The sequence below is a fragment of the Stegostoma tigrinum genome, chromosome 2 (genome assembly GCF_030684315.1).
Source record: "Stegostoma tigrinum isolate sSteTig4 chromosome 2, sSteTig4.hap1, whole genome shotgun sequence".
Classification (NCBI taxonomy): domain Eukaryota; kingdom Metazoa; phylum Chordata; class Chondrichthyes; order Orectolobiformes; family Stegostomatidae; genus Stegostoma; species Stegostoma tigrinum.
The window spans coordinates 46,617,880-46,637,844 of record NC_081355.1 but is presented as its reverse complement, the minus strand read 5'-3'; the positions used below and the strand labels follow the sequence as shown (position 1 = coordinate 46,637,844).

Sequence of the window (19,965 nt, the reverse complement as noted above, 5' to 3'; positions counted from 1 at the left end):
GGCCCTTTTTTCTATTCTGTCCGGGGGGGATTTCATACGGTGGTCTTCCACCACCGTGCCTTTGCAGCAGCTGCCCCAAGCTTTAGTGTGTCCCTCAGCACGTAGTCCTGGACCTTGGAGTGCGCCAGTCTGCAACACTCGGTCAGGGTCAGTTCTTTCAGCTCGCAGACCAGCAAGTTGCGGGCAGACCAAAGAGCATCTTTCACCGCATTGATGGTCCTCCAGGCGCAGTTGATGTTGGTCTCGGTGTGTGTCCCAGGAAACAGCCCATACAGCTTGGAGTCCCGTGTCACAGAGCTGCTTGGGACGAACCACGACAAATACCATTGCATCCCCCTCCAGACCTCCTGCGCATAGGCACACTCCAGAAGGAGGTGATCGACAGTCTCGTCCCCGTCACAGCCACCTCGAGGGCAGCGTGCGGTGGCACAGAGATTCCGGGCATGCATAAAGGATCTCACTGGCAGAGCCCCTCTCACCGCCAGCCAAGCAATGTCCTTGCGCTTGTTTGAAAGTTCTGGCGATGAGGCATTCTGCCAAACGACTTTGTCAGTCTGCGTGGGGAACCGCACGACGGATTCCACCCTCTCCTTTTCCTGAAAGGTCTCGAGGATACTATGTGCTGACCACTGCCTGACGGCCCTGTGGTCAAAGTTGTTTCCTTTCAAAAATTTCTCCACGAAGGACAGGTGGTACAGGACGTCCAACTACTCGGAGCATTCCGCAGCAACGAGGCCAGGCCCATCCTTCGCAACACCGGGGACAGGTAGAACCTCAGTAAGTAGTGAAACTTGGTGTTTGCGTACTGAGGATCTACGCACAGCTTGATGCAGCCACACACAAAGGTAGCCATCAGGGAGAGGGTGGCGTTCGGTACGTCCTTTCCCCCGTTCCCCAGGTCTTTGTACATGGTGTCCCTGCGGACGCGGTCCACTGTCGACCCCCAAATGAAGTGGAAGATGGCCCGGGTGACTGCAGTGGCGCAGGTCTGGGGAATAGGCCAGGCCTGCGCCACGTACAACAGTACCGAAAGCCCCTCGCACTGACAACCAGGTTTTTACCCGTGATGGAGAGGGACTGGAGCATCCACCTGCCCAGCTTCTGCTTCAGTTTGGTGATACACTCTTCCCAAGTCTGAGTGCACGCCCCAGCTCCACCAAACCAAACACCCAACACCTTCAGGTAGTCTGTCCTGATGGTGAAGGGGATGAAGGAGCGATTGTCCCAGTTCCCGAAGAACATGGCCACGCTCTTACCCCTATTGACTTTGGCACCCGAGGCCAGTTCAAACTGGCCGCAGATGTCCAACAGCCTACTCACCGACCGGCAATCGGTGCAGAAGACGGCGACATCATCCATGTACAGGGAGGTCTTGACCTGCAGGCCTCCGCTGCCTGGGATAGTCACGCCCTTCAGGCTCACGTCCTTCCTGATGGATGCGGCGAAGGGCTGCATACAGCACACGAACAAGGCAGGAGAGAGTGGGCAACCCTGCCTGACTCCAGATCTGACGGGAAAACTGTCCGATTCCCACCCGTTGATCGAGACTACACTAACGATGTTGTTGTAGAGCAGCCGGATCCAATTGCGGATGCCCTCCTCGAACCCCAATTTGGAGAGGACGTCCCTCATGTAAGCATGAGAGACCCTGTCGAAGGCCTTCTCCTGGTCCAGGCTGACGAGGCAGGCATCCACCCTCCTGTCCTGCATGTAGGCCATCATATCCCTGACGAGCGTGAGGCTCTCAGCGATCTTCCTGCCTGGCACAGCACAGGTTTAGTCAGGATGAATCACCGACTCCAGGACAGACCTGACCCGGTTGGCTATGACCTTGGCCAGGATTTTGTAGTCCACGTTCAATAATGAAATGAGACGCCAACACTTAATTTCTTCCCTCTCGCCCTTCCTCTTGTAAATGAGGGTGATGATGCCCTTCCTCATGGACTTGCATGTTTCCCCTGCCCTAAGCGCACTATCGTACACCTCCAGCAGGTCCTGGCTGACAGGGAATACAGCTTGACTGGTAAGCCGTCGCTCCCGGGAGTCTTATTCCTCTCAAAGGACTTGAGGGCTCTGGTCAGATCGTCCAGGGATATCGGCCGGTCCAGCCACTCCCGCGTGCCATCGTCTAAGACCTCCATGCTAGACGACAGGAACAACTCGGAGGCCGTGCTGTCCGTGGGCTTTGCGTCGTACAGTCCGGTATAGAAGGATCTGCTGATCCTCAAAAGGTCGGGCTGAGAAGACGTCACCAAGCTGTCGTCCTCCTTCAGCCGGCTAAGCATAGAGCTCTCTTTGTGCACCTTCTGAAAGAAGAAACGCGAGCATGTCTCGTCCTGCTCCACGGAGCCGACCCTGGACCAGAAGATTATCCTGGAGGCCTCCGCGGCGAAGAGCGAGGCTTGCTAGCCCCTCCCCTTGCGGAGGTCCTCCATGACATCGACCCCCATCAACTGCAGAAGGAGCAGGTTCTGCATCCTTTTCTGGAATCACGACAGCTTTCCCCGCCTCTTTCTAGGCTTCCGAACACCCTTGAGGACAAAGAACCTCTTGATGTTCTCCTTCACTGTCTCCCACCAGTCGCCCGGAGACTCAAAGAGAGGTTTCACGGTTCTCCAACCGGCGTACTCCCTCTTGAGCTCCTGGACATTCTCTGGAGTCAACAGAGTCGTGTTGAGCTTCCACGTCCCCTTGCCAGCCTGCTGGTCTGACAGTCGGCCAGCAGGAGGCAGTGGTCAGAGAAGAACACCGGCTCCACGCCGGTGGACCTGACCGAGAACGTCTGCGAAACAAACAGGAAGTCTATCCTTGAGCGGATCGACCCGTCTGGCCGCAACCAGGTGTATCTCCGCTGCGCTCCATCTGCAGGGGTGCTGAAGACATCGAGCAGCTTGGCGTCTTTCACCGTGCCCATCAGGAATCTGGACATGACATCCAGTTTACTCCCCCAACCCACTGTCCCCGCACCGGATCTTCCAACTGCATCAATGATGCAGTTGAAGTCTCCGCCTAGGCTGACCGGCCTGGACATAGCCAGCAGGGGTGGAAGCCGCTGCAGGATGGCCAACCGCTCACTCCGTACCGCTGGGGCGTACACGTTGATCAGCCTCAGGGGAGCGTTCCTGAAGGTGACATCAACCACTAGGAGGCACACCCCCTCCCCCACCACCTCCTGAACTTGAGAGATGGTGAAGTTGCGCCCCCGCAGCAGAATAGCCAGGCCCGAGGAGCGACAGTCGTTATCCCCTGACCAGATCGAAGGCCCACAGGTCCAGGCACCCGACCATTTCCCGTACCTGCTGAGGTGCGGTATCCTGCACTCCTGCAGAAACAGGAGGTCTGCCTTGACGGTGGTCAGGTAGGCCAACGTGGACACGCATCTTGCGGTGGACTTGACGCTGCACACATTAATGCTCGCAACTCGTACCCCCATTGTGGGCAGTGACCGCAGTACCCTCCCCGAGTCCAAGGTTCAGCCCCTCCATCTGTCCCTTCATGCCCATTGCCCGAGTGAACTGCTGGACGCTCTCCTGGCTCAGGAAACTGTCCGTGCTGCCTTCCGGGTGGCATCCCCCCATCGGAGGTACAGAGGCAGGGGAGTCCGGCTCTGGGGCAGGCTGGGGACACGCTATTCGCTGCTTCCCATCTGAAGGTTCCGGGGGGGCCCTCCAGGGCCCCAGCGGCATGTGGCTGGGTGTCGGAGGGAGCCTCAGGACACCTCCCGTCACCTGGGATCGGGGTGCTGCTTTCCTTCTCCCTGGAAATCTTCAGCTTCTGCTTTGGGCGGGCCTCCTCTGAATCCCCCTCGTCAGCGGCCCTCTTATAGCCCTCCTGTAGCTGTCTCTTCCTGCCTGATGGTTGCATTGCTGGGGACCTCCGGCGCACCTTCCTCCTCGCCTTCCAGACCATCGTCCACTCCCCTGGATCACCTGTCACCTCCTCCATCGACTCCGGTTTGTCGGAGGGGAGCGGAGTCTGCAGAGGCGTTTTGCTGGCCTCAGGTACGTCCTGCGGGGCTGGGCCCTCCTGCACACTAGGGGGGTCCTTGCAGGGGCATGGTGCCTTCCTCTCCTCCGGGGGGGCTTGCCCTGCATTGCCGCTGATGGCGACCTGGACGTAGGTGGTCCCCCACCGCGGGCATCCCCTCTAGAGATGGCCCACTTCCCCGCAAAGGTTGCAGCTTTTTTCTTTTGGGCAATCCTTTGCAAGGTGTCCCTCTCCCTGCAGTTCCTGTAGATGGTGGCTTTGCAGTCAGCTGCCACATGACCTGACCTACCACAGTCATGGCAGAGTTTGGGTTGCCCTGCGTAGGTCAGGTAGCCCTTGCTCCCACCGATCACGAAGCCGGAGGGTGGGTGTACGATGTGCCCATCCGCACCCATCCTCAGCGTCACCCTGACCTCCCTCTTACTGGTCCAGATCCAGAAGGGGTCCATGATGTTGGTTAGATCCCCTTCCACCTTCACGTACTTTCCAAGGAAGGTCAGGACATCGGCTGCTGGCACATGCGGGTTATACATGTGGACGGTCACCAGACGGCTCCTCTGCACCGGCATCACGAACAGAGGGACGGCAGTCAGTACAGAGAGGGGGCCCTCATTGAAAACATCCAGGAAGTGCTCGCAAAGCTTGGCACTCCTGAAGGTTACATCGTAGAAATCTCCTCCAGGGAGATCCTGCAGGCAGTAAATATCCGCAGCTGCGAACCCACAACAGTCCAACAGGACCCTCTTCACAAAGAAGGTGTGGTCCACAGGTGCACCTTCTTCACGGAAACGCGGATGGTGTTCCGGACTCGCTGACCTGGGGCACGAGCACTCACCGCAGCCATCGTTGCAGGTTGGCTGCTCCCCTGAACCAGTGTAAGGCCGAAGCCAGCATTAAGATCCACCGGTTACCAGGGTGCACAGCCAATTCGACGTCTTCCTTCCACCTCCAGCACAGTCGCGGCTCTCCTCTTCTCGGTCCACAAAGGAGTGGGTCTTTATTTTGTTCTGGATGTAAGCTGGCTCACTGAGCTGGAAGGTTCGTTTTCAGACAATTTGTCACCATTCTAGGTAACATCATCAGTGAGCCTCCGTTGAAGTGCTGGTGTTATGTCCCGCTTTCGGTTTATCTGTTGAGGTTTCCTTGGGTTGGTGATGTTATTTCCTGCATCGGTGATGTCATTTCCTGTTCTTTTTCTCAGAGGATGATAGATGGGCTCCAAATCAAATGTGTTTGTTGATGGATTTCCAGTTGGAATGCCATGCTTCTAGGAATTCTCGTGCGTGTCTCTGTTTGGCTTGTCCTAGGATGGATGTGTTGTCCCAATCGAAGTGATGTCCTTCCTCATCTGTATATAAGGATACTAGTGATAGTGGGTCATGACTTTTTGTGGCTAGTTGATGTTCATGTATCCTGGTGGCTAGCTTTCTGCCTGTTTGTCCAATGTAGTGTTTGTCACAGTTCTTGCAAGGTATTTTGGAGATGACATTTGTTTAGCTTGTTGTCTGTATAGGGTCTTTGAAGTTCATTCGCTGCTGTTTAAGTGTGTTGGTGGGTTTGTGGGCTACCATGAGGTCTCTGGCACAGAGTCTATCCCTGCTGCTCACAAAGGAAGGGGGAAGAGGAGCAGAGCAGTAGTCACTGGGGACTCCATAGTTAGGGGGACAGATAGGAGGTTCTCTGGGGATGGGAGAGACTCACGGTTGGTGTGTTGCCTCCCAGGTGCCAGGGTGCGCGATGTCTCTCATCGTGTTTTTGGGATCCTTAAGGGAGAGGGGGAGCAGCCCCAAGTCGTGGTCCACATTGGCACCAACGACATAGGTAGGAAGAGAGATGGGGATTTAAGGCAGAGGTTCAGGGAGCTAGGATGGAAGCTGAGAGCTAGGATGAACAGAGTTGTTGTCTCTGGTTTGTTGCCCGTGCCACGTGCTAGTGAGGCGAGGAATAGGGTGAGAGGAGTTGAACATGTGGCTACAGGGATGGTGCAGGAGGGAGGGTTTTGGATTCTTGGATAATTGGGGCTCTTTCTGGGATAGGTGGGACCTCTACAAGCAAGATGGTCTTCACCTGAACCAGAGGGGTACCGATATCCTGGGGGGGAAATTTGCGAAGGCTAATTCAGCAGGGGGATCGGAACCAAAATTGTAGTTCAAGTATAGAAAAGGTTGAGAGTAGGGAGGTCCGAAATAAAGTTTCAGGGACGCAAGATGGCACCGGCAAGCAAGAAGTTGGTTTGAAGTGTGTCTACTTCAACGCCAGGAGTGTCCGGAATAAGGTAGCTGAACTTTGCAGCGTAGGTTAGTACCTGGGACTTCGATGTTCTGGCCATTTCGGAGACATGGATAGAGCAGGGACAAGAATGGTTGTTGCAGGTTCTGGGATTTAGATGTTTCAGTAAGAACAGAGAAGATGGTAAAAGAGGGGGAGGTGTGGCATTGTTGGTCAAGGACAGTATTACAGTTGCAGAAAGGATGTTTGGGGACCCGTCAACTGAGGTAGTATGGGCTGAGGTTTGAAACAGGAAAGGAGAGGTCACCCTGTTGGGAGTTTTCTGTAGGCCTCCGAATAGTTCCAGAGAGGTAGAGGAAAGGATAGCAAAGATGATTCTCGGTAGGAGTGAGAGAGACAGGGTAGTTGTCATTGCAGGACTTCAACTTTCCAAATATTGACTGGGAACACTATAGTTCGAGTACTATAGATGGGTCAGTTTTTGTCCAGTGTGTGCAGGAGGGCTTCTTGACACAGTATGTAGGTCGGCCAACAAGGGGCGAAGCCACATTAGATTTGGTACTGGGTAATGAGCCCGGTTAGGTGTTAGATTTGGAAGTAGGTGAGCACTTTGGTGATAGCGATCACAATTCTGTTATGTTTATTTTAGTGATGGAAAGGGATAGGTGTATACCACTGGGCAAGAGTTATAGCTGGGGGAAAGGCAATTACGATGAGATTAGGCAAGATTTAGGGAGCATAGGATGGGGAAGGAAACTCCAGGGGATGGGCACATTAGAAATGTGGAGCTTATTCAAGGAATAGCTCCTGTGTGTCCTAGATAAATATGTACCTGTCAGGCAGGGAGGAAGCTGTAGAGCGTGGGAGCCATGGTTTACTAAGGAAGTGGAATCTCTGGTCAAGAGGGAGAAGTCTTATGCTAGGATGAGATGTGAAGGCTCAGTTAGGGCGCTTGAGGTTACAAGGTAGCCAGGAAAGACCTAAAGAGAGAGCTCTGAAGAGCCAGGAGGAGACATGAGAAGTTGTCGGATAGGATCAGGGTAAACGCTAAGGCTTTCTAGAAGTATTTAAGGAATAAAAGAATGACGAAAGTAAGATTAGGTCCAATCAAGGATAGTAGTGGTAAGTTGTTTGTGGAGTCAGAGGAGATAGGGGAAGCATTAAATGAACATTTTTCAACAGTATTCACTCGAGAAAATGACAGTGTTTTTGAGGAGAATACAGGCTACTAGACTAGGTGGGATTGAGGTTCACAAGGAAGAGGTATTAGAAATCCTTCACAGGGAGAAGATAGATAAGTCCCCTGGGCCGGATGGGATTTATCCTAGGATCCTCCAGGAAGCCAGGGAGGAGATTGCCGAGCCTTTGGCATTGATCTTTAACTCTTCATTGTCTATAGGAATAGTGCCAGATGACTGGAGGATAGCAAATGTGGTTCCCCTGTTCAAGAAGGGGAGTAGAGACAACCCTGGTAATTATAGACCAGTGAGCCTTACCTCAGTTGTTGGTAAAGTGTTGGAAAAGGTTATAAGGGATAGGATTTATAATCATCCAGAAAAGAATAAATTGATTAGGGATAGTCAGCACGGTTTTGTGAAGGGAAGGTCGTGCCTCACAAACCTTATGGAGTTCTTTGAGAAGGTGACCAAACAGGTAGATGAGAGCAAACCAGTTGATGTGGTGTATATGGATTTCAGCAAGGTGATCGATAAGGTTCCCCACAGTAGGCTATTGTACAAAATGTGGAAGAATGGGACTGTGGGAGATATAGCAGTTTGGATCGGAATTTGGCTTGCTGAAAGAAGACAGAGCGTGGTAGTTGATGGGAAATGTTCATCCTGGAGACCAGTTACTAGTGGTGTACCGCAAGGGTCAGTGTTGGGTCCACTGCTGTTTGTCATTTTTATAAATGACCTGGATGAGGGCGTAGAAGGATGGGTTTGTAAATTTGCAGACAACACTTAGGTCGGTGGAGTTGTGGATGGTGACGAAGGATGCTGTAGGTTGCAGAGAGACATAGAGAAGCTGCAGAGCTGGGCTGAGAGGTGGCAAATGGAGTTTAATGCAGACAGGTGTGAGGTGATGCACTTTGGTAGGAGTAACCGGAAGGCAAAGTACTGGGCTAATGGGAAGATTCTTGGTAGTGTAGACGAGCAGAGAGATCTCGGTGTCCATGTACACAGATCTTTGAAAGTTGCTACCCAGGTTGACAGGGCTGTTAAGAAGGCATACAGTGTTTTAGCTTTTATTAATAGAAGGATCGAGTTCCGGAACCAAGAGGTTATGCTGCAGCTGTACAAAACTCTGATATGGCCGCACTTGGAGTATTATGTACACTTCTGGTCACCGCATTATAAGAAGGATGTGGAAGCTTTGGAAAGGGTGCAGAGGAGATTTACTAGGATATTGTCTGGTATGGAGGGAAGGTGTTATGAGGAAAGGCTGAGGGACTTGAGGCTGTTTTCGTTAGAGAGAAGAAGGTTGAGAGGTGACTTAATTGAAACATATAAAATAATCAGAGGGTTAGATAGGGTGGATAGGGAGAGCCTTTTTCCTAGGATGGCGACAGCAAGCACGAGGGGGCATTAAATTGAGGGGTGAAAGATATAGGACAGATGTCAGAGGTGGTTTCTTTACTCAGTAGCATGGGAATGGAACGCTTTGCCTGCAACGGTAGTAGATTCGCCAACTTCATGTACATTTAAGTCGTCATTGGATAAGCATAGTACGTACATGGAATAGTGTAGGTTAGATGGGCTTCAGATCGGTATGACAGGTCGGCACAACATCTCGGGCCGAAGGGCCCGTACTGTGCTGTAATGTTCTATGTTCATGATGCCAAGAGGCCTGAGTAGTCTGGCAGTCGTTTCCAAAATGTCTTTGATGGAGGGGGAGTGGTTATGGTTTCTGGGCACGTTTTGTCTGTTTATTTGGGTTTGTTGCTGAGAAATCGGCAGACTGTATTCATTAGGTGCCCATTCTTTTTGAATATGCTGTACAGGTGATTTTCTTCTGCTCTTCGTAGTTCCTCTGTGCTGCAGTGTGTGGTGGCTCATTGAAATAATGTTCTGATGCAGCTTCGTTTGTGGGTGTTGGCATGGCTGCTCCTGTAGTTCAGTATTTGGTCCATATGTGTTGTTTTCCTGTAGATGCTGGTTTGAAGTTCCCCACTGACTGTTGGCTCTACTATGACATCTAGGAATGGCAGTTTGTTGTTGTTTTCCTCCTCTTGTGAATGTTATGCGAGTAAGGGTATTATTGATGGTCTTGAAGGTTTCCTCTAATTTGTTTTGTTTAGTGATGACAAAGGTGTCATCCACCTAGCGGACCCAAAGTTTGGGGTGGACTTCAAACCAGCGTCTACAGGAAAACAACACATACGGACCAAATACTGAACTACAGGAGCAACCATCTCAACACCCACAAATGAAGCTGTATTAGAACATTAGTTCAACGAGCCGCCACACACTGCAGCACAGAGGAACTGCGAAGATCAGAAGAAAATCACCTGTACAGTGTATTCAAAAAGAACGGGTACCCAATGAATGCAGTCCGCCGATTTCTCAGCAACAAACCCAAATAAACAGACAAAACATGCCCAGAAACCGTAACCACTCTCCCTTCCATCGAAGACATTTTGGAAATGACTGCCAGACTACTCAGACCTCTTGGCATCATGGTAGCCCACAAACCCACCAACACACTAAAACAGCAGCTGATGAACTTAAAAGACCCTATACAGACAACAAGCAAAACGAACGTCATCTACAAAATACCTTGCAAGAACTGTGACAAATGCTACATTGGACAAACAGGCAGAAAGCTTGCCACCAGGATACATGAACATCAACCCGCCACAAAAAGACATGACCCACTATCACTCGTATCCTTACCTGCAGATGAGGAAGGACACCACTTTGATTGGGACAACACATCCATCCTAGGACAAGCCAAACAGAGACACGCACAAGAATTCCTAAAAGCATGGCATTCCGACCAGAACTCCATCAACAAACACGTTTGATTTGGAGCCCATCTATCATCCTCTGAGAATAAGAACACGAAATGACATCACCAACCCAAGGAAACCTAAACAGATAAATAAAAAGCGGGACATAACACCAGTGCTTCAACGGAGGCTCACTGATGATGTTACCTAGAATGGTGATGAAATGTCTGAAAACTAACCTTCCAGCTCAGCGAGCAAACTCACATCCAGAGACCCTGGTAAGTCTCCTCTCCAGTGCAGTCACATCCTTCCAATAGTGTGGCAACCAGAACTGCACATAGTATTCCTTCTGTGCCCTTGCCAATCATTTTATGAAGTTGTAATAAGACTTCTTTGCTTTTGTATTCTAGCCCTATCTAATGAAGACATGTATCTAGTATTTATACTGTATTACAACACTGACTGCACTTCAAAAGCATTAAATAAAAAATGAACTGCAAATGCTTGAAATTGGAAATCAGAAACAAAAACAGAAATTGCTGAAATGCTACCAGGCATGCTCAATTCTTCCAGCAATTTCTCTAATTGCTTCAGAAGCATTACCCTCACTCATGCATTTTGGGACATTGTAATGCCCTGAAAGGAATTGTAGAAACATGTTTGTTATGCTACCATTTAGTTTAAAATGTCTTAGTTGGATTCAAGGGCGATGACATTAGAAACTAGAGAGACATAATCGGGTGTAATAAGTCAGGATCAGTGCATAAGAGCCTTGAAAGAGGGGAAATAAATAAAAATGTTAAGATTTAATTTCATCACCGTAATCACAAAATAATAGTTGTTAAACTCATTAGTATCTTATTTTTCAGAGCAGACCAAGGTCGCCTTCTAGACTACATAATAGAATGGGGGAATCTGACTGAAGAAAAGGTGACATCATATCTTAGAGAAACTCTGGAAGCTGTGCAGTATTTACATCACTGCAGAATAGCTCACCTAGATATAAAGGTTGGTGAGACCAGCTTACTCCAACAATTTCTTTTTTTTTTAATTTCAGAATTTGTTTTATTGATACTACACTGACATATGTTGCAAATATTAAGGATAACTACTGCTTTCACTTTGACTTTCTGTAACCTGCCAAATTTGCATATGATACCGTGGTTCTCTAATGTGCTGTGTTGTGGAACAGTAGTATTAGGTGAACGTTCCAACCTTATTCTAAACCACTTTCTGTAACCACAATATGGTAGGATTTTGCATTATAGTTTTAAATTTGTATAAGGGAGCACATTAACATATGCATTAAGCATAAGGTGGCTAAGCTGGAAATAGGAAAATACCTTAAAAGGCATGAATGTACATAGGCAGTGGACAGTCTTTAAAGAACTATTATGTAACCTACAGCAACTAAATATTCCTTCAAAATGCTGAAACACAAGGTGAGTCAGTCATAGCTGATCAAGTTGAGGATAAGATAGTGTAAGATTAATTGAAAAGGCTTTTATGTGGCCAGAAGTAGTAATAAATCTGAGAATTGGAAAGTATTTAGAATATTGCCAAGAAGGACAAAGATGAAACTGATAAAAAAAAAAGGAAGAACAGGATACAAATGCAATCAAGCAAAAAGAGCATAAAATGACTGTGGAAGATTCTATGGGTACATTAAAAAAGGAGACCAAAATGAATGTAGGTCCACTAAACACAGAATCAAAAGAATTTATAATGGTTAATGGAGAAATGGTAGGGAGGCTAACTGGTTACTTTGTGTCTGCTGTCACTAATTCTGGAAGATTTCTAACAAGTGCCTCAAAGATCTAACTGATTAGGGAGTATAAGGACTTGAAGGAAATGAGCATCAGTAAGGAAGTTGTACTGGAGAAATTAATAAGTCTGAAAGTTGATAGCCTACATTCCAGACTGCTGAAGGAATGGAATATACAGATAGTCAGTGCAGTGGTGATCACCTTCATAAATTGGTAAATTTTATAATGATTACTGTTGGTTGGAAGTTTGTAAATGTCACCCACTATTTGAGAAAGGAACAAAGGAAAAAGCAGAAAACAACAAACCTGTCAATCTTATTGTAGGAAAGTGCAATATTTGATCATAAATGATAAATAGACACTTGGATAAAAATAATCTAATTGGACATAGTCAGCATGGCTTTGTGAATGGAAAATTATATTTGTTAAATTTGTCAAATTTTTTGAGGATGCTGCTAACAACATTGATAAAGCATAGTTGATAGATGTAATATATTTAGATTTTCAGAAGGCATTTGATAAGATCCCCCAAAGAAGGCTGGTTAGCAAATTAAAGCACATGGTATGGTAGAAAATGTACATGCATGGATTAAGGATTGGCTAATGGATAGAAAACAGAGAGTGGAAATAAATAAAGAAATAAATAAATTCTTACATTGGTACTGCAGGGTTCAGTGCTTGGGCCCCAGCTATTTGTGATGTATATCGTGACGTTGGGGTCCAAATGTAATATTTTGAAATTTGCAGATCAGACAGAACTAAGTGGGAATGTATTGTCAGGAAGCTGTAAAACATTTTTAGGAGAATTTAGACAGGCTTACTGATTGTGTAAGAACATATCAAACGGAATATAATGTGTAAAAATGTGAGGTTATCCACTTTGGTAGGAAAAAAGATGTGCAGAGTTTTTCTTAAATGATGAGGGGTTTACATGCACGCTTGGACCTGGGTGTCCTCACCAATAAGTCACTGAAAGTAAACATGTCAATGCAGTAAAATACTAGGAAGACTAATAGAATGTTAGCCTTTAGTGAAAGAAGAGTTTAAGTATAGAAATAATGAAGTTTTGCTTCAGTTGTTTAGAAGCTTGGTTAAAATACACCTGGAGCACTGTGTACAGTTTTGGTCTCCTTACCTCAGGAAAGATATTATTGCTATAGAGAGAGTGCAGCAAAGGTTCATCAGACTTGTTCCTGTGATGGTGGAAGTGCCCTATCAAGAGAGATTGTGCAAACTGGGCCTGCATTCTCTGTAGTTTTGAAGAATGAGGTAATCTCTTTGAAATCTAAAAAATACTTAAAAAGATAGATCAGGTAGATGCAGATATGATATTACCCCTGATTAAGGAGTCTAGAATGAGGGGATACAATTTAAAAATTAGGGGGATGCTATTTAGGACTAAGAGGAAGAGATTTCTTTTTACGTAGATTTGTGAATTTTTAGAATTATCTGCCCCAAAGGGCTCTGGAAGCTCAGCCCTTAAGACTACCTGAAGTACAGGTTGATGAATTTTTGATTATCAATGGCGTAAGCAATTATGGGGTATTGTGGGATAAGAAGCATTAAAGTGTTCAATCAGCAATGATCATATTAAATGCATAGTAGGCTGGACTGGCTGAATGGCCTATTGCTGCTTCTGTACAGTGTTAACCTGGGTCTCATCTTATTTACTGTATTACACAGTCTATTGGGAAGCAGGAAAACAATAAATGACTTATAAACTGTTCATAGTTAAAAATTATAATTGTTAATTGCAGATGAAATCATATGTTGTGATAATCATGCTTGTTAACTCAATTCTTTAATGAGATATTGTGGGTTTATTATAGCAAACTTATGTTTGTGAATTATCATTTACTAATCTGTATATACGTCTTCTTCATTTAAAGCCAGAAAATGTGCTGGTGGACCACAGCAAAGCCAAACCCCTCATCAAACTTGCTGATTTTGGGGATTCCATGCAGTTAATCACAACATATTATGTTCACCACTTGCTAGGAAGCCCTGAGTTTGCAGCTCCAGAAATTATTTTAGGAAATTCTGCCTGTCTTACATCAGATACATGGAGTGTTGGGGTACTTGCCTATGTCCTTCTTAGTGGTGTGTCTCCTTTTTTGGATGAGAGTGTAGAAGAAACATGTTTGAACATTTGCCGTTTGGACTTCAGCTTCCCTGACGACTACTTCAGAGGAGTCAGTCAAGCTGCCAAAGATTTTGTTTGTTACTTGCTGCAGGGAGATTCAAACAAACGTCCCTCAGCTGCAATGTGCCTTCAGGATTCTTGGCTGCAGTTGGGCATCAACAGAGATGCTGAAACTCTAAACACGTCAAGATTGACTTCATTCATTGAACGGCGCAAACACCAGAATGATGTTCGGCCAGTTGGTAGTATAAAGAACTTCTTACAAAGTAAACTCTTGTCAAGAGTGTGACCCTCACCTGGAGATTAATTTGCTCATTCTCTTTCACCTGTCAATCAGCTTGGAGACACTGTCTTCAGCCATTCAGCTGTTGACTTGAAATACAACTGACTGCAAATCAGCTGCTTCATACGTGTCATTGTGTGGAATTGCATACCAAGGAACTTTGTACAGACGGTACTTGGGATTCATTGCCACCCATGCAATGCAAAGTTATTGGGGAGAACTGCACAAGCTCTGCATAACCAGCTGGATTCTCATTATTTTGATAGTATTTTGTTTCTGATCACAGGAAACCATTTGTCACATATTGCCTAGGAAAATTTAGAGAAGAATCATTGTTGTTATTGTATTTAAATAAACTCGCTGGACTTTGAAACATTTAATTATGTGATTAAAAATTAGCCAGCAAAGAACAAAATTTTTTTTGTTAAAAATCTTTCCTCCTTGACTGATTTTAATCAAGACAGTCACTGAAAATGATCTCCAGTGAAATGTCTGATTTTTACTGGTAATAAAGCTTTTCAGTTGCCTCACTGATGTATTTAAATTATAATGCCTTGCATTTAGCCAGATGCAGCTCAAGTTTTACTGCTACAAGTTGAACTATGGACCTTTCGCATCTAATAGAAACAAATGTGTTGTTCTAATTATATGTAAGCCTTACTTGTATAAAAACCGTTATCTGCCTTCATTCTGTACTTTTAATGCTGGTATGCCATTCTGAAATTCTCTCTTCCCCCACCCCGCCCAACCAAACAAACAAACACACACACACACACACACACACATGAAGAGGCAAATGCTGTTTCATTTATGGAGGGTTTTTGGAGTCTCACCTGCCAATCTGATTGCAGAGCAGTTAAGGAGGAATATGTACTGAAAATGCACTCATTGTATTTTATGTTTTAATTCATATCATGTGCAATGTTGTGGCTTTAACATTTTATGCAACTCTATTTATGAAGACTTATGTTGTATCTGTAATAAATATTAAAAAAGGCATGTACTTTGTACTGCAAACTACACAGTGGTTTGATTTCTTTATCACACTGACATTTTTCATAAGTATTTGACTACTAGGAATTGCATCCCAAGCCAGCCATTGTGGAATATACACAAAGAATGAACCAAACCCAGTACTTTTTAGCTATGCAAAATGTTTATATCAAGCATAAACTAGTATTGTAGGGTCTCAAGAAATAAATCTGCAAGAGAAGGAAAATGGGAACACAAAACTGGATGTCTTGTCGCATCAACTTCACAGTCTTATTTTTTAATGTAATGCGGTGCTAGTCTCTTTTTTTAAGTTTGAAATCTGTTTGTGCATGTATAGTTCTTTTGTACAGTCCATTGTTTCCCCAAATATGTGCTGTAAATATATTTTTCTGTTTATTAAAATTAAACTAATGCAACACAGTTTTATTTTATTGCATCAGTTTCAGTTTGTCTGCTCCTTGTAATTCAGTAAAACGAAGGCTGTGGAAATGGAAAATAAATGAAATAAGCTGTGCAACATTATAATTTTTAAAATGATTCTAAAAGGACAGATATTTGACTTGTCTCTGCCACCCACAACCCAGATAGAAGTGCTGGGTGTTCGTAGTCATCTTAAACACCAAAATTGAGATCATTTAAGGAGCTGCCTTCCTCTCTTCTAGCCAAGTTAATCAAACATCTTGTAAGATTCTGCTATCTTCCAGTCTGAACTCTCATATTTCTATAGTTTCTTTATGATCTACTATAATGTTCAGTCTAAGCTCATTTGTCTACAAAACCTATTTTCTATTCCTATGTAGGGTTATACAACACAGAAACAAATCCTTTGGTCCAATTCGTCCATGTCGACCAGCTATCCTAAAGTAAGTCTCTTTTGCCGGCATTTGGCTGCTATCCCTGTTAACATGTACCCATCCAGATGTCTTTTGTACTAGCCACTATCACTTCCGGCAACTTATTGCATACATTAATCACTTCTTCTGCGTGAAAAGATGCCAGTTAGGTCCCTTTTATATCTTTCTCTTCTCAACTTAAACCTCTGCTGTCTAGTTTTGGACTCCCCTACCCTGGGAATAGGGTGTTAGCTATTTACCCTATCCATGCCCTCATGATTGTATAAACCTCTATAAGTTCACCCCTCAGCCTCTGAGACTCCAGGGAAAATAGTCTCTATCTATAGTTCAAATCCTCCAATTCTGACAACACGCTTGTAACTCTTTATTCATTCATGGGATGAGGGCATTGCTGACTAAGCAGCATTTAAGAGTCAACTACATTGATGTTGGTCTGCAGTCACATGTAGGCCAGACCAGGTAGGGATGGCAGTTTCCTTCCCTAAAGGGCATTAGTGAACCAGATGGGTTTTCCCAGCAGGCGATTTGTAGTCATCATTGGACTCTTAATTCCAAATATTTATTGAATTCAAATTCCACCATCTGCTGTGGTGGGATTCAAATCCAGGTCCCCAGAATGTTATCAGGGTCTCTGAATTGACAATCCAGCAATAATACCAGTAGGCCATTGCTTCCCCCTTCTGCACGTTTTCAAGGTTAACATCTTTTTCCTGTTGCAGGGTGACTAGAATTGAATGCAGTACTCCAAAACTTGCCTAACCAATGTCCTGTACAGCCACAAGATGACATCTCAATTCACTGACTAATAAAGGCAAGTGCTCCAGGTCCTTTCTTCGCTACCTTGTCTACCTGTAACTCCAACTTCAAGGAAATATACACACCAAGGCCTCTTTGTTCAGCAACACACACTAGGCCCCTACTGTTACATGTATAACTCCTGGCCTGTTTTGCCTTACCAAAATGCAACAGCCGACATTTATCTAAATTAAACTCCATCTGCCACTCCTTGGCCCACCTGATCAAGGTCTTGTTGGATACCATGTGATCTAACCTTTCTAACCATGTCAAAACTTGTCAAGCACCTTGCTGAAGTCCGTATAGACAACATCCACCAATCTGCCTTCATCAATCTTCTTTGTTACTTCTTTAAAAGACTCAAACAAGTTAGTTAGACACAGTTACCTACACACAAATCCCTATTGACTATCCCTCATCAGTCCTTGCCTTTCCAAATACACGCAGATCCTGTCCCTTGGAATCCCCACCAAAACACTTACCCACTACTGATGCCAGGCTCACCGATCTGTAGTTTGCTGGCTTTTCTTTACTACCTTTCTTAAATAATAACGCCACATTATGTACCCTCCTAATCCAAGTGCTGCCAGACTGTTGGTGGTCCAACATCCCTCCCCTGTTCCCATACTAGCTGATATTCTGAATGGTTCTGTCAGATTTTCAGAAAGGATTTTGTGGTACAGTGGGATTTGGATGATCTTGTACCTGAATCTCAACAGATTAGTTTACAGGTACAGCAAATCATAAGGAAGGCAAGTAGAATGTTGACTCTTACTACAAGGTGTTATGGGATCAAAGTAAGAAAGTATTGTTATGACTCTCTAGGACATTGGTGAAACCACATGAGTGTACTAAATATATATTTGCATTGATCACATTTCAGACAAGGTTCACTTACTTCTGAGGTGAAGGGACTGTCTTAGGAAAGGTTGAGTATATTGGGCCTTTACTCACTCAAGTTTAGGTGAATGAAAGATACTGTTACTAAAACACAAGATTCAGAGGTGTTTGGCAGGGTTGTTGCTGAGTGGATGTTTCTCCTTGTGGGCAAATCCTGATCAGGAAGCTGAGTTTCTAAATACCTACAAGTGAAGGACATTCAATATGGGGAGGAGAATTTCTTCTGCCAAAAAGGTTGTTAATTTTTGGAATTCTGAACCTGAGCAATGTGGGCTTGGTCATTGAATATATTCAATGATGCATTTGATAGATTTTTGACATATAAGGGAGGATGAATATAATGAGTGTGGGCTTGTGAGGTAGACGAAAATTGAGTTAAAGACAAATCAGCCATCGTTTTATTGAACGGTGAGCAGATTTAAAGGGCTAAATGTCTTACTTGTGCTATTTCTATAACTTTTGTTAGTCTACTGTCTACCCATCCTTCAAAGCCATCCCTCTTCACCAGCCTCTCTGAAAAATCCTTCACTCTATCTTGTAAACTACCACTGTGCTTCCAGCATCCTTTCTCTAAAGTCCTTTTAATATGCGGTTACTTCAAATGCGGATATTTCTCAGAACTCCATGTTTCAGCACCCCTCCCCCCGCCATTGAGATTTCTGCTCCAGCCACTGTACAAGAAAAACTGTGGTAAGTCACAAATTTCATTCTGACTGACAGAGGTAAATGATACCTCTATACCCTTCTCTACTTATCTGCATTCTTTGACATGTCTGATCATACTACTATCTTCCATTACCTCACCACCAGTACCTAACTAGACGGGATAGCACTGGTTCCGTTCCTATCTATACAATCATAGCCAGAGAATTATATGCAAATAGATTCTGTTCCCATTTCCACATTGACTCTTGTATTAGAAACTGGCTTTCTGTAAGAAGGCAACAAGTGGTGGTTGATGTAAAATATTCAGCCTGGAGTCCGGTTACTAGTGGTGTGCCTCAAGGATCTGTTTTGGGACCACTGCTGTTTATCATTTCTATAAATGACTTGGACGCAGGCATAGATGATTGGGTTAGTAAGTTTGCAGATGACACAAGTCGGTGGAGTGGGGGACACTGTGGAAGAATGTTGCAGGTTGCAGAGAGACTTGGATAAACTGCAGAATTAGAACATAGAACAGTACAGCACAGAACAGGCCCTTCAGCCCACAATGTTGTGCCAACCATTGATCCTCATGTATGCACCCTCAAATTTCTGTGACCATATACATGTCCAGCAGTCTCTTAAATGACCCCAATGACCTTGCTTGGGCTGAAAGGTGGCAAATGTGGATAAATGTGAGGTGATTCACTTTGGGAAGAATAATAGGAAGGCAGAATACTGGGTCAATGGAAAGAATCTTGACAGTGTCGATGTGCAGAGGGATCTTGGTGTCCACATACATAGATTCCTGAAAGTTGCCACCCAGGTTGATAGTGCTGTAAAGAAGGCATGTGGTGTGTTAGGTTTTATTGGTAGAGGGATTGAGTTCCAGAGCTGTGATGTCATGCTGCAACTGTACAAAATGCTAATGTGGCCTCACTTAAAATATTAGGTACAGTTCTGGTCGCCCCATTATAGGAAGGATGTGGAAGCATTGGAAAAAGTGCAGAGGAGATTTACCAGGATGTTGCCTGGTCTGCAGTGAAGGTCTTATGAGGAAAGGCTGAGGGACTTGGGTCTGTTCTCATTGGAGAGAAGAAGGCTAAGAGGGGATTTAATAGAGACATACAAGATGATCAGAGGATTAGATAGGGTGGATAGTGAGAGTCTTTTTCCTAGGATGATGACATCAGCTTGTACAAGGGGGCATAGCTGCAAACTGAGGGGTGATAGATTTAAGACAGATGTCAGAGGCAGGTTCTGTACTCAGAGAGTGATAAGGGTGTGGAATGCCCTGCCTGCTAATGTAGTTAACTCAGCCACATTAGGGGCATTTAATCAGCCCTTGGATAAGCATGTGGAGGATGATGGGATAGTGTTGGGGGAATGGGCTCAGATTGGTTCACAGATCGGCGCAACAT

The 19,965-nt window shown here is 45.4% G+C and overlaps 1 protein-coding gene across 4 annotated transcripts in view; it reads left to right on the top strand.

Moving 5' to 3' along the window:
- LOC125461125 (triple functional domain protein-like) overlaps positions 1-15,719 on the top strand; it is a 636,773-nt gene extending 621,054 nt beyond the window's left edge. For all 4 annotated transcript variants that reach the window (XM_048549570.2, XM_048549543.2, XM_048549554.2 and 1 more), the window contains 2 exons: positions 11,035-11,173; positions 13,821-15,719. In XM_048549570.2, the coding sequence (XP_048405527.1) occupies positions 11,035-11,173; positions 13,821-14,363 (682 nt within the window). In that variant the 3' untranslated portion in view covers positions 14,364-15,719. The remainder of the gene's footprint in view (positions 1-11,034; positions 11,174-13,820) is intronic.
- The last annotated feature ends 4,246 nt before the right edge of the window (positions 15,720-19,965 follow it).